This window comes from Chionomys nivalis, chromosome 3 (genome assembly GCF_950005125.1).
Source record: "Chionomys nivalis chromosome 3, mChiNiv1.1, whole genome shotgun sequence".
NCBI lineage: Eukaryota > Metazoa > Chordata > Mammalia > Rodentia > Cricetidae > Chionomys > Chionomys nivalis.
Genome location: NC_080088.1, coordinates 122,791,354 through 122,806,337, shown reverse-complemented (window position 1 = coordinate 122,806,337; position 14,984 = coordinate 122,791,354). Strand labels below are relative to the sequence as shown.

Genomic DNA, 14,984 nt, shown 5'->3' with positions numbered 1-14,984 from the left:
CAGTGCCTTTTAAGGAGGAGGGACAGGAGATCAATCTTCTGCAAGCCACCCATGATGCATTATAAACCCATGTGCACACCGCAGTTGAGGACAGTCCAAGCCAGAGAAATCAGACACCAACTCACGCTGCTGCTCGTCGGAGCTCAGTTTTATTGTTTCAACAACACAAAAGGCTGCCATCTCTCTTTAAATAACAAACTATACAGATCACAAGGAGCAGTAAAATACAGATGGTTTCCATGGGAACACACATACGGATTCAATAAATAATATAAAATGCTTTTTGTGCTAAAATAGAACTCTTGTCTCATAGTTACAGGTCCATCCATCTCTGTTACCCAGAAAAAGCCAGGTCTGCTATTACCTAGAACATAGAAAAATATAATTTAATAACAGAACTAAAAAAAAAAAAGGCCAGTGTTGAGTTTATAAACCACATGCAATACGTACAACCAAGAGCGGGTAAACAACCAACGAAATAAACAAACGGACAAATCACAGTTGACGACTGGAATGATGGCTCCATCCCCACCCCACCTTCAAAGACATTTTATCTCTAGGTCCAACAAAAAGGGAAGGAAGCTAGGTACTTGTTTCAGAAAGGACCCCGCTGGGGACCTCGCTCTATGCCACGGGTTCTAACTATGAGAAGGTCTTTGTTCTTCATGACAGCCCACACTTTGAATGCACTTTCCATGCCACATCTCAGGACACAGCACCTCCCCGCTGCTGGCAGAGTGCTCACACTTGTTCTGGGTCAGAAAGCAACAACTCTGATTCTGTTAGTTACTTAGTTCTAAGACTGTCCTGGGACTTGTCAGCTTCCTGTCTCGGTGTCCTGAATACTAAGGCTGTGGGATCTGAGACGCTGTGCTCAGTTCTCTCTTATTTAAGTGAACAAAAGCGAATCAACAAGGAAAACCTCAAGGTGTATCACAACTGAGGAGAGGCGGCTTACAGTTCAGCTCTTCACTCCAGAGCAACAGACAAGCAGATGAGAATGAGGCCTGAATAAAGCAAAACAATCCTGCTAACACAAATGCGAGCAACTTTCAGGTCAACCTCACTCGGGAAAAGAAATTTTGTTTTATGCTTTTTTTTGTTTTGTTTTGTTTAATTTGTCAAAGTTCAAAGTGGAAATGGAGTTAAACACGCAGAGAGGCCATGGCGTCATCCTGGGACACTGCCCCCGACCCCGGCAGCACATTCAGTAGCAGTGACCCGGACACTGTCTCTCTCTGCCCGGGCTACACAGCACACAGTGTCGGGTGACAGACTCAGCGTCCAGGGATATTCCGCCGATGAGGGACCTTCCTGGGAATGTCCAGGGAACAACCCGTGACACCTTCATGAGGGGAGCAACTCGGCCTCGGGAACTCATCGCTTGGGAATTCCCAGGGGGCCTCCCACTAGTGTCCATCCTTTCTTCCTTGGTGCCTTTTCATGCCCAGGGTCTGGTTTCCATCAGCTGACCAAGCAAACCTTCTCCGCCTGCCCTGAGCCCACCACAGGTTCCACTGGCCTCTCAGGAATATGAAACAGACCTGCTCCTGTCCTGGGGAGCTCTGACCCTTTGCCACACTGACCACTGGTGAACAGTCATGGCTAGTGGGGCCTCAGAATAGCTGCACATGGCTAAGGACAAGAGGTTACTCGGGCTAAGTCTTATTGGTGGCTAACAGTTGGCTGTCCACCCTCCACCCCCACTGGAGATTAAACCCAGAACCATGAACATGAGAGGCAAGAGTGTGACCCCAAAGCTACTGCCAAAGCCCTTGGTGTTCTGAAGGCAATCTTATTCCTAAAATATTGGGGTTCCCCCCACCCGGCGGGCTCACGGAGCAGCAAGCTCCAGCGGGTCCCCAGTGGTGCCGGGTGCCGGCTCCAGAGTCTGGCACCCGAGCGGCAGCAGAGGGAAGCCACGCGGCAGAATTCCCAATGCGTGGCGGTTGTGAGCAGACCCATGGACACAGAAAGTAGCCATAAAAGCATTTATTGAAGGGGAGAGAGAGGGAGAGAAAGAGGGAGAGGGAGAGGGAGAGGGAGAGAGAGAAGGGGCAAGATGGCGAGGAGCAGGTCAGAGGTAAGAGGTCAGTGGGCGTAGCTTGTCCCTTAAAGGGACAGGAAAGCACAACAGGCAAGGCCTTGCTATGTAGCCCAGGCTAGCCTCAAACTCATAAGCCTCCTGCCTCTGTCAATCAAGGCTGGGCTCATGATCCTGCTGCATCAAGTCTATCCAATGCTATCTTTCTTGAAAGGATATCATCTCTCCCCAGCAAGCCACCATCCCACACTGCTCGCTGCTGGTTTTACGGTTTGTAATATCAATCAATGGAGCCATCAGTGTGCAGACCCCTGTGTCAACAGTGAGACAGGTTCCCCTGTCAACCTTGACAGTGAGACAATTTCTACAGACTTTGCCGAAGTATCACACTTAACCATGTTCTGGAGGCACGAGTATGGAGCCCCAGGAGCAAGAGGGTAGTTCAGGTTAAAAATAAATAAAAATAAACTGGGTTTGCCAAAGGCTTCGATTTAGCGTGTGTCACATGGCTGCTTTAAAGTGATCTAACAGTCTTGTTTATGGAACCAAGGCTGCTTAGAACAGAATTGTGTTAAAGCAGCACCTCCTGGAATGTCTCTGACCGTGTTAAGTACTCTTCCCCAGAAACTGGAACCAGGAGAAGGCACGGGCTCGTTCTGTTAATGTACAGAAGCATCTGGCATCCAGGGACCCACCAACGTGACAGAAACTCTCAAACAGCCAAGCATTGAAAACTCAGTGGCTTTCCCTCCACCCTGTGGGCTCAGGCCACCCCGTCACCGCGTGCTTGGGTGGAAAGACGGCCTCTGAGGACCCATCACCGTCACGGGAATCTTGAGGACCTACTGCAAGGGCCATCTGCCCTCCCTCAGCCGTGTCCTCATGAGGGAGACGGGGTTGAGGAGATAAAATGGTTTACCTGGAGTAAGTCTGAGGCCGGGGGCTCTGAGGAGAGCCTCTCCACACACACAATTCCTTTCTAAAAGGGAAAAGAGTCTTCAAATTGACTCAGCCAAGACAGTAACACATGATGTCTGTGAGAGTGTAGCTCAATATCATGTAGGTACAGGAACCCATGATCCTCTGTCACCTTTAAAACCCTTTGGTACAGCTATAACCCCATACAAAATTTAGTCTGGCTAGCCCAATGTCAGCCGGGGTCAAGTCACCCTCCTGATTGGCAGAGGGTACTGTATATCCCCTGAATTGGCCAGAGATGCAGCTCCCACCCCTGCAGGTCTGCTTGAGCTTGTATGAGCTGCCCACCCCAGCCACACCCACACAGTAACATCAACACTTAACTAAGTGTGCATATGTGCAATAGAATCTGAATACCATTCTCTTTAAGCAAGCAGGGTGCCCGTGCTAGGCTGCAGCCACATTCCCACACTAGAGGCAGTGAACAGTGGTACATGGATGTGGACTCGAACCCTGAACGGGCAACGAGATGGGCATTGAGCCTCACAACTCCCCCACGCACCTGCATAGTCACGGGTAAATTATCTTCCAAACCCTCAAAAGATCATTGCAATGTTAAAAATAAATAAATAAAAACTTATTTTCCCAGCATAGAAACACAACGGTACACACTGGGAACTGTCAGATCTAGGACAGAATGCAAAGAACTTCAATGTCAGGTTCTTACGTGCTCAGCAGTTCATCTAGAAACACAGCCCCCAGGAGCTTGACAAGTCCGCGGAGCCCTTCAAGGACTTCTGTTTCAGTGCGGTGACACAGGAACCCAGCATTTATTCGGGGCAGCGGTGGAGGAAGTAACTTTTCGGGAAGGGTGCTGGGCAAACTGCCGCCCCCATGAGAATAACCCACTGCACAGTGCATCAGTGACAGAAGGATGTGGGCATGCCAGGGCGTACAGGAGACCGCTGGCCACTGCCACCCATCAGTGTGAGTTCATTATAAATTATACTCTTGTGCCTTAGGCATGTCCTCGGATATGCTTCCCAGGCATGGCAGAGGGAGCACGACTCTGTCATAGACCTGCCCCTCATGGAGACCCCAAGCGCGTGCCTGGTAGGTTACCTACATCCCGCTTGACCTGAAGTCCTGGGGCATCTCCTCTGGTCATGTTGACCAGAAGGTGGCCATTCCTCAAAGGGACATTCCTACCTCTGCTCTCTGACTGGCATCCTTAGAGCAGAGCCACCAGAGGCAGGCAGTGTACGTGGTACTCAGTGCTACTTCATCACCTCTGGGACAAGCAGGAGTTATCCCTGACCTACAGAGACCCCAGGCTACTGTGCTTCCTCCAGGATTTGGAGCCACACACCCCCAAACTCCAGGCAGGCACTCAGATACATCGGTGCCTAGGACAGGCTACTGCAGCCCCAGACACTGTGGTCCCATCCCAGACAGGCTCAATAACGCTTGAGTGATAAAGGTCATTTCCTGTTCTGAGGCCATGGGTACCAAAGTAAGTGGGTATGCAGAAAAATGCCTTCTGCTTCTTCAGTAATTTCAATTGTGGACAGGCCAGCCCAGAGGTTGTCCCGACTCCTGCAAGGCCACCTTGGTGTCGTGGGCATCCCCAGCCTGGAGAAGCCCGGTGCTCAGAACCGTTGTGTCTCAGCTCCACACGGCTCCCCGTGGCTCCATTCCACTTCTGGACTGAAGAGCCGGGGCCCCTCCTGCGGGCCTTGCTGCTCTGTGGTTTAGAGGCCGCTGCTGTTTCTGTGGCACAGTGGTGGCTTGGAGAGCTCCAGGATGGTGGTTCGGGGTTTGTTGAGGAACTTGGGGGCACGGCGCAGCAGCCTCTGGGCCTCATTAAAGGTGCACGTCAGCTCCTTCAGCCACTGTGCAAACTCGGGGTCACTCTGCACAGAGAAACACGCAGGAATTGGGACCTGTCTACCCATCTGCCAACAGTATCTACAAAAGCGTTTGGAGCCTGAAAGAGGACACATCCTGCCTGCCTGCCCTGAAGCCTCGCTTCTACCTTCAGGTCCCGTCGAGCATGGCGAGAAACTCAGAGAGTGAGTCCTGGGCTCTCCCAGTGCATCCCTTGTATCCTATCTACTGCCTTAATCTAGTTGGGGATTTTCTCTGGGTCCTAAAACCACAGCCTATAGAATAATGAACAGGGGGAGGTGGTCCTGATATGGTAAGACACCCTCTCACATGTCTAAAGTAGTTCTGAAGTTCCTGTGTCCACCTGTAATTCCAATACTGGGAAAGCCAAGTCACAGAGTCCCGGGTTCCCCACCAGCCTGGGCTACGTAGCAAGACCCTGTCTCAACAACAAGCTAACGGGTGTCCTTGTTCTACCAGTTCCTCTCCCTTCACCCTGTGAAAACATGTGTGCACACAGCTCAGTACACCAAAGAAAAGTGTAAAATGATGAAACTTGAGCTACAGTACAACTCAGAGAAAAACAGACAGTCCGTCCCCCTGGAAAAGTCCTTTTGGAATCTCAGAGATCAGAGAGATAAGTTAGCTGGGAGAGTAGACTCCAGCTCTGCCTGCCCCAGGCAGGCCCCAGACTCAACTATCCTCTCCGCTAACACAAATTTATTTACCTGTGTTAGTTTACTGGACTTAATTGACCTAAACCTTACAGCTAAGTCTGTGAGAGAGGCAAGGAGAAGCTTGGGGACCTGGCAAGAGCCCTGGGAATCCGCCCATCCCTGTCTGTCGTTATTCCAGAGAACGCCAATAAAAACTCACCTCGCATTGCAAGACGAACTGTTTCCCTCCTTTTATTCGGAATAAAATGCACTTTCTGTCTTTAATCTGGGTCTCTTCCACCGACAAGATCTGTTCCATGGTCAGTAAATTTTGCTAAATACAAATGGGAAAAGTGAACAATTACTTTTTTATTTTGTGATCTCTTCCGGCAAACTAAAGGGTGAATTTTCAAAAGCCAATGACATTTTCTTTTTCTTTCTTGGCTGATATTCTAGAAATGAGGAGAAGGGCTACAAAGGACACAAAAAGAAGTTCAAAGCAACCAAGGACGCACCATTTCTGTGAGGGCCCCACCGCCCAGGGTTCTGGATTACAGTGTTGGTGTGGAAAGCCATGAGAGTACAGAGCCACATGGCAGGGACATCTGCCGCTGTCTAGCCATCAGCAGAACAGTGAACAGCGGTGGGTGACAGCTAAGGCATGGATGGGCTAAGACACTAGATCCACATCTGAAAGACCTAACTACAGGAGGTGGTCCTGCGTGATGCTTACAGCAGATCTAGTGTGAAGGCTCAGCAGGCCGCAGTGTGGTTACACGGGGGTGGTGTTTGTTTGTTTATATTTTAGATACATTCTAAGAAATCTGGAGTGGAAAACGTGAGAAACTCCCATGCTGTCTGTCCCTCTGTTCATTCTTACAGATCTACCTCGGGACTGCCTAGCTTCACACAGAATACTGAATGTCCAAAGAAAATAATAGTAATAATAAATGATACATTGTTGCAACTGTGACAGTTTGCTTTGGCCTTGCACAGCTAGGCTTGAGAGGATTGCCTGCCCAGGCTCTGGGAAGATACTTCAATACCTGCCAGCACAGAGCTGCATCTAGGCGCACTCCCAGAACACCTGATTTCATGCTCAAATCCAAGAGATTTTAATTTTAAAAGGCCTGTGGCACAACCGGGAAGTGACCACAGGCTACTGCCACCGTTCATAAGGAGCAATTCTCAAAAACCATGACTCAAAGTCAAGACAGCAGAGCTGAGCCTCCTGCTCGGGTCCTCTGAAGCTGAGAGGCTGCTGATCCTCATCCCAGAGTCCTAATTACAACCATGGCCTGACCCCGGGAACCATGGCCACACTCACAGTGATGAACTCTGCCCCGCCTCACGGCAGACCACACACCATCCACCCAGGTGGGCTCCTTTCTGGGCCTCTCACACGAAGGGTGTTTAATGAAGCAGCCTGCCTTGTCCCTTTGTCACCATTAGCTTGAAAAAGGGTCTGAGGGATTGAGATTCCAACAGAGGGCAAACAGCCTGGGTCAGCATCCTTGCCACCCTAAACAGATCCCACGGGTAACATTTCATCTGATCCGACTTGGGGAGAGACCAAGACATATCGGGGTCAATAGCCCTCTCCACCCACAGCAGGCTGGCTGTGCCCTTGGCTGCCCTGGATTCCTTTCGGTAAGTTGGGGTTGGACCATGCAAGCTGCTAACCACTGAGATTGTTTATGGCGCCTGGCCTCGGGTTAGCGTGCCCTAATTATGGGAGCTGTGTCTCCCACTTCTCAGTGAGGAAACTGAGGCCCAGAGAGGCACCTTGGAGTGTGCTGAGTCCCGCGAGCCATGAGTTGGGATTGCCCTCTCCTGCTCTGCTCTTCCCCATCCCACCATTCCGCTCTCCAGCCTCCATTGACTCTGTGAGGCTGCTGCACTCGGGACTCTGTCTTTCAAAGGATACCTGTGTCTTTATTCCAGGAAAGAACTTGACACAGACACTAAAAGTTAGACCACAGCAACCCTTGCTTCTGAGACACAAGAGACACAGACAGGAGGCAGTGTGAGGGAGCCCCAGAGCCCCAGTGCCAAAGAGCTGCGCAGGTGCCACCCCCAGAACTCACCCGAGATTCGCCCTCTCCTCTCCACTCCAGTCTGTTAGGGAACAGGTAGAAGTAGCGCCTCTGCCATTGCGTGAGAAAGGGGTTGCCCAGCTTCAGCATGAACCCATGCATGATGCAGTCCTTCCCCAGGGCGTAATCTGAGGGTGGAGACACAGGGTCACTCAGGTCCTGAGCTAACACCACTAATGACAAGCTTTGGGGCCGGACGGGGGCACGTGTCTCTACAAAAGCAATTTGTTTTTTTAAACACCATGATCTCATTTTTTTAACACATGGGACTGGGATGTGGGAGCTCAGAAGGTTCTAAGCTCTGAGTTCAAACCTTGATTCTTGGCCTTTGAACCTGCAGTACATACTGGCAACTCAGACCGGACAAAATTTTGTTTTCAAACTACTAAATAAGAGACTATTTAATCGTGAATTCTCTCAAAGTCCGTTAATTGACTTCCATCCTATAAACTCCCCTGGCTGTCACTGCAGGCTCATCCTCGGCTCACCGCCCTCGAAGACAGCGGAGTCCAACAGCTCAGACTCACACTGAGTCATTAAGGTGGGGGCATTTCACAATGTGGTAAAACCACACCCACTCATCCATCAGTCTACCCATGATGCCATGGCGGCTAGGCACGGATCAGTGTTTGGTGGGTCCACTGAGGAACAACAATAAAGATGAGACAAAAATCTGCCCTTGGGAATGTACAATCTGGGGACAGACAACCCTCGAAAGGATGAGACCCACATGTTCCTTGAGATGGAGAAAAAGTAAAAGACAGCAGAGGAAGGCAGGGGTGGCACCCACAGAGCTGCCCTTCTGACATGGGCTTGCATTTCTGGGTAGAGTTAAAACACATTTAGTTCTGCCTTTGTCCTGGATACAGGTGGCGGGACTGTACATTTCTGTCACTGAGACATCTGGAATCTCACTGGGTCTGTTCCTGACTCTGTAATGTCCTATCTTCAAGGACTGAATCCTCAAGTCTTCCCTGCAGAGTCCCAGGAGCAGGGAGACCCCAGAACTCAGATAGCAATGCCTCCCTCAGTGTTCATTCCCATCTGCCTGGAGACGGACTCAGCCCTTGGAATCCACGTGAAACCCGAGCCCGGCACGCTGTTTCCTATGCTGGGAAGCACTTGATGTCAGTGAGCCCCACAGCCTTTTACCTTCCTCCTGACCAAGTTGCTTATTTTTAGCCCTCTTCCTGGCCTCGATTTTATCCGTATCGGCGTTGACGGCATCGTAGATGGTCTCCACCACTTCCTGCTGCCAGCGCTCAGAGATCACTAGTGGGAAGTTCTTATAGAGGTCCTGATCGCAGTCCAAGAGCTGGGTGTGTAAGGACAGGGGAACACATGCTCTAGTGCCTCCCATGGCCACACCAGGGAAGGCTTCGCCTTGGCCCCAGGTCAGGCAGCCTGGGCCTGGTCTTCAATAACACTAGTGTATTTTTGTCAATAAAAATAAACTTATGTTGACTTTTAAAATTTCTTTGTATGCATATGTATGTGGTGCTGTGTGTGTACATGTGTATGAAGGTGCATGTGTATGTGTGTCTGTGTGAGTAGGCATCACTGTCTTTCTCTACATGTGTACATGTGTATGAAAGTGTATGTGTATGTGTGTCTGTGTGAGTAGGCCAGAGGTAGGGAAGAGTCTTTCTCTAACACAGCATAGTTATGTATTTATACGTGGGGGACAGTATCTCTTACTGAACCTGGAGCTTACTGACTAGCGACACCAGGCTTCCTCTTGTCTCTGCTCCCCTTCACTTCTCAGTGCTGGGTTATAAGTGTGCATCGCTGTGCCTAATTTTACTCCCATGCTAGGGCTCTGAACTCAGGCGCTCGTGCGCAGCAAACACTTGACTGTGTGCTCCTCCAGCCCCACACACTGTGTTTTATTTAGAAGCAGTAAGCGACTCTTGGCAGCCAAGCAGACTTTCAGCTGTGGGTGCCGTATTTCTAAAAAAAAAAAAAAATGGGGACAAGGGTCTGCATAGTATTCAAAAGCCGATAAGGGAGAAAAGCTGGGCCAGCTGACCAACCTCCCTCTCATGGTGTGGAAAAGCGGGAAAGCAGGCTGCAGGCTGGGTCAGCCGGCGTCGCATGACCTCCCAACACCAGCACTGTGCACAGACGAATGTTTAAACACGAGTGGCTGGAGAGCAGGCACCCAGCCCGGGAGCTGCAGTGAAGGGTGTGCACTTCACAGCAGCACTGTCTTTGTCTCGCCCTCTAAGGCAGGCTGCCCTGGGGGTCCAGGAGATGGTGGCTTTGCTACAGGTCCTATAACACCCCATGGTCTCCGGGTCAGCCTCCACTCCAGGAGCCTGTGGCTCCACACAGCTGCCCCTGCTCACAGCTGCCTCTCCTCCAGGCTTCATCTCCCTCCAGGCTCTACCTTCATTCTGTCCCCAGCACTCCTTTTCCAAGTGTCCCTGTGACCGCCCCTGCCTGACTCAGTCACAGAGCCCACCATTCACTCTCCAGGTAGCTGGTGTGGGTTTGACATGCAGAACCATCACTGTGGCTGGAGGGGGCCTTCAGGTGGGAAACTGAGTAACTGGCCCTGCTGGGATAAACTCTAGCAGCAGAGAAGAGCTGGGGCTAGGCTAAACCACCACAGTCAGGGCAGATGACAGGCTCGCTGACTTAGCATTTTACAGATGGTGATTTTCCTCATGACTCACTCTCCCTGTGAGTACGTCTTGTCACCACTTGGAAAAACAGAGTCATGCACCAAAGTCTGAAAAATGCAGAGGACCCTTGATTGACATGAGATTCCTGCTGTGTGCATGTTCCCTCCTGACACAGGCAGATCCTAGACCAGTTGTTCTCAACCTTCCTAAAGCTGGGACCCTTTAGTACAATTCATCATGTTATGGTGACGCCCAAACATAAAATTATTTTGCTGATACTTCATAACTGTAATTTTGCTACTGTTATGGATTGTAATGTAAATATCTGATATGCAGTTGGTCTTCAGGGGCCCAAGGGTCATTTGACTCCCAAAGGGGTCACAACCCACAGGTTGGGAACCACAGCCCTAGACTTAGACGCACGAAGATCACGGATTCTTCTGCTCTGAGTGGAACGTGTTTGAATCAGTTGTTATTCCTGCCGCAGATCCAAGTTGGAGTCGAATCGCAAATGCCACACATAACAACACGAGTGAGCACGCTGCCACTCATCAAAGTGAAATGACGGGGAAAGGAAAGCTGTGGCTGCTGCTGCTGCATGTAGGTGCTAATACTGAAACTATAGCTGCGTGCAACAGTCTCCTCTCCTCAAGCTAGAAGGGTGGGGTGGCCTGTTACGCCAGCAGCGGGGGAGCTGAGAAGGTTCTTTGGTTCAAGGCCTGCTGGGCTGCAGAGTGAGTGAAGGGTTGGAGGTGTAGCTTGGTGGTAGAGTGTTCGTCTAGTATGTACAAGGGCTCCAGTCGATCCCCAGTCCCCTCCATACACAGTGAATATAGCTGAAACCCCATACCTGGAAGTATGCATACCTTAATGCCTTTGGTGTCCTCCTCATCAAATGAGCCAATATCAAAGGCGTCTGCAGCATTGACTTCTCCCCGAGGAGGGATTAGGGGTGGTGGGTACTAGAAGATCCAACAAGTAGGTAGGGCCCAGTTACCAGCTGCCCTGAATGCCCCCAGCCCAAGATAACAGTCTATAAAAAGAACACAGCCTGGTTTTCAGGAAGCACATGCCCAGAGAGGGCAGATCACCCTGAGCCGTCACACAGCAAACCCTCATCAGTGCTGGCTGCCCAGGTGACCTGAGCATGGCAGGTTGGGCGGGCACTCCCTCCTCTCCATAGGAACTGCCATCACTCTGTAGCTGGGCTTCACACAGAAACACATTAAAAATTCAACTGGGGTGTTCCTATACCAAAGAGAAGCACAACGAAGCTTAAAATAGGGGAAGGGGTAGGGTACGGCTGCACGGAAAAGGACAGGCTTAGTGGAGAGAGGCCTGGGTTGGGCTCTGGCACAAAACAAAAGTTAAAAAAAAATCAGGAAAGGACAGTATAAGGCTAGAAAAACGTCGATGTTCCTTGCATACTGAAGTCTGTCTCTATACATATCCCAATTAGGCAGACAACTGCTGTCCTGGGCCTTCTATTCATGTGTTGAGATATCTCCAAAATTCTTAGATGGCTGCCCCTCGGCACCTGCAGAGGGCCTTCCAGGCCATCACCTGGCTACAAGTCCACTGAGGAGCAGGCCCCTCACATACAGCAGCAAGGGTTTGCACAGAACTTGTATATAGCCTATATATCCCCCATAGACTTCAGTCTTGAGGTGACAGCGTAAATGCTCACAGATAGTGGTCAGTCTGTGTCATTTGACACCAGGAGTCCGCATGTGCTGAGCACACCAGCGGTTTTATGTTTTTTTTTCCTGAATATTTTCCATCCATGGTTGGTTGAACCACAAATGCAAAATCAGGCACATCTGGCCCGTGTGAGAAAAATGAGTAAAAGGAGCCTCCCCAGCAGGGGTCCCTACATGGCAATGCATCCAGGCAGAATATAGAGCCATGGCAGGCAGGGGTGGGGGACCTGGGGGGGGGCAGAGTTAGGAAGCCAGCAGCAGAGAGACAGACAGAGAGCTCAGAGGGCCCAGAGGGATACCTTCCGTAAGTACACATGCTGCCAGTCGATGCCCTTGAAGAAGATGTGCTCCTTCACCTCCTGCGCCCTGGGGAAGAGGAGGGAGAGAGAGAGTCCTGCAGAGGTCAGATGGGAAATGTGAACAGTGCTGTGCTAACTGTCTCCCAGAGAGTGTGTCTCTCCCACAGAGAACGGTCCTGTTCGTTAAGGAACCAATTGCAGGCTGGAAAACAGCCCAGGGGGTAAAGCGCTTGTCATGTAGCCTCAAGAACCTGAGTTTGGATCCCTGGCTCCCATGTAAATGCCGGACTGACATGGTAGCAAGAGGCAGAGACAGGGGATGTTCTGATAGGCTAGGCCAATCAGAAAACTCTGGGGAGGGACCTGCTCCAGTATACAAGGTAGAGAGCAATCAGGGAAGACACTCATCAATCTTGGGCTCTCTCTCTCTCTCTCTCACACACACACACACACACACATGCAGACATGTGCACAAGCATAATACACAGACTCGCATGCACACATGTGTAGAAAAAAAGCAAGAAGTTACTTTCTGAGAACACAGAAAATGCTGCAGCAACTAGAAGCATCAACACTGAACCTGGGAAGATGTCTCCTTGTCCAGATGCATCCTGAAGCTTAAGACAGCCTGGCAGTTCCCACACACACACACATGTACATCCATGCTGTGTGGGTGCACATGACAAAACAATCTGAAGAAGAGTGATGCTGGAGAGCCGAGTGTTAAAGTATCTCCAGCAAATGCCAATCAGTCATGATGGACAGAAGGACAGGAAGAGGGCAGGACTGTGAAGCCTCCAACATTCACTTAGATGGCAAACTCCAGTGGCACAATGTGAGCCCCACCCCCATTCAGCTGAGTAAACAAACTCCTTGAAGGTTAGGATCAAGGCTGAGCACACACAGCAGCAATGGTTCCTGGGGGCTAATCCTCAGCCTTGCTCTGCCCCCTTTCTATCAATTCCCAAGACCCCAGATCCAGAGCGTGCAGCCCCTCGGAGCTATTCTTCACCTGCCCCCTCCTCCATCCTCGTGACTCCAGCCTCTCTGCTCTGCTGAGCCACTGCAGTGGGGTCCCACCTCCAAGCCCTCCCTCCCTCTGCAAGGCGAGTCACAGATTTGACCACTGTATGGCCCTTCACGTGCAATGCTCAGACCTGTGACCCACCTCTCTTCAAAGGATGTTGCTCAGTATCCCTTTTCTAGCACACTGCTGCCTCTGCTGCCCTCACGGTTCCTCCTCAACCCGAATCACTTAACAAATGCTCAGAGATGGATGGAGGACCCCGGGCAAAGCAGATACCATGTCCTCAGGAGCGACATTCCAGGGGCCTTGTCCTGTCTTCACCTGCACCTGCTGCTGTCTACACACAGCAGACTGAACACGTGACAGAAGGAACTAGAGAGGCGGCCGGCGTCCAGTCTGGCTCCTTCCTTTCCCTGCTGTCACAGGAACCATGGTGTGGAGTACACAGACACATCAAGGGGCTGTCCAAAGGTACCTGGGGACGGACAGGGTGGCATGCAGCGCAAGTGGGTGGCGAAACAGCTGCTCTGGGGATGGAGCACGTGCTGACCTCCAGACTCTGTGTGTGTGTGTGTGTGTGTGTGTGTGTGTGTGTGTGTGTGCTGGAACTCTGTGGAATCGCTGACACACACAGACACACATTCGCACTCAACCCACACACCAAGCATTGTTCCCACCCCTGAATCCTCAAGTCTCCACAACTAGATGTGAATTCTAACAGGAAGCTTCGAAGGCCCTGGAAGGTTTGACATTTGAGAAACCAAACTTGCCAAAGAGCTTCTTAAAAAACAAAATCAATAGAAAGGCTGTAGATCTAAATGATCAGAGAGCAAAACAAGGAATCAAAGGGGAGAGACAGCGAACACACAAGGTCAGGGCATCATTCTGCCAACGCTCATAGGAGTGCTAAGAGAAAGCGACAGGCTGGGGAGATGGCGCAATCTCTACAGCTGAGGAACACCGGTCTTGGAGAAGCCCCGCCACTAGCATCCAGAGAAGCCCTGACAGCACAAGTACCAGCCTCAGACCTTTAGCACTTCTGCCCAGCTGCGACATCAGGCTGGTTTCGGGGGCAGTATTCACTCCTCAGCCCCTCTCTAGGGGGCTACTTGGGAACATACTGAAATTAAAGATGGGGCCCGGAAAGTGGAGGGCTGGGGTCAGGTTAACACCAGACCCAGGGACCTCAAGTGCAACAGGGGACGGTGAAAGGGAGGGACAGAGGCCACACTCAGTTCTCACAGGACTTGGGAGGAAAAAGGAAAACCCCTTATCTCTCCTCTCCTCTCTATTTCCTCCCCCTCTCCTCTGTCCCCCTTTGTTCCCCTCCCCTCCGGTCCCCATCTCGCCCCCTTCCCTTCAGGATTTCCTTCACATCTCTCCCCTCCCTCTCTCCTCCCCGCATGCCCCCCTCTCCTCTCTCCTCCTGTTCAATCTCTCTCCCTCTCTCCCCCATCTTCTCCTCTCCTGTCCCCCTCTCTCCCATCCTTCCCCTTCCTCCATCTCCCTTCCTGTCATCTCTTTCCCCTCCCTACCCCATCTCCTCCCCTTCTCTTCTCCTCCCTCCCCTTCCTCTACTCTCCCCCCCTCATTTTCTCCCCTCTTGTACCCCTCTCTGCCCACCCCTCCTCCACATTCTCCCTCCTCTCACAAACTTCTGTTTGAACAGTTTTCCCAGATGCTAATACTATTTTGGAAGGCTGGAGTCTCTAACAAGAAAGTTTGAGCTC

The 14,984-nt window shown here is 51.1% G+C and overlaps 1 protein-coding gene across 2 annotated transcripts in view; it reads right to left on the bottom strand.

The window, feature by feature from the left end:
• Nucleotides 1-121: 121 nt before the first annotated feature.
• Grk3 (G protein-coupled receptor kinase 3) overlaps nt 122-14,984 on the bottom strand; it is a 103,198-nt gene continuing 88,335 nt past the window's right edge. For both annotated transcript variants that reach the window (XM_057763841.1, XM_057763842.1), the window contains 6 exons: nt 12,228-12,294; nt 11,095-11,190; nt 8,754-8,916; nt 7,593-7,729; nt 5,726-5,839; nt 122-4,875 (listed from right to left, as the gene is read on the bottom strand). In XM_057763841.1, the coding sequence (XP_057619824.1) occupies nt 4,714-4,875; nt 5,726-5,839; nt 7,593-7,729; nt 8,754-8,916; nt 11,095-11,190; nt 12,228-12,294 (739 nt within the window). In that variant the 3' untranslated portion in view covers nt 122-4,713. The remainder of the gene's footprint in view (nt 4,876-5,725; nt 5,840-7,592; nt 7,730-8,753; nt 8,917-11,094; nt 11,191-12,227; nt 12,295-14,984) is intronic.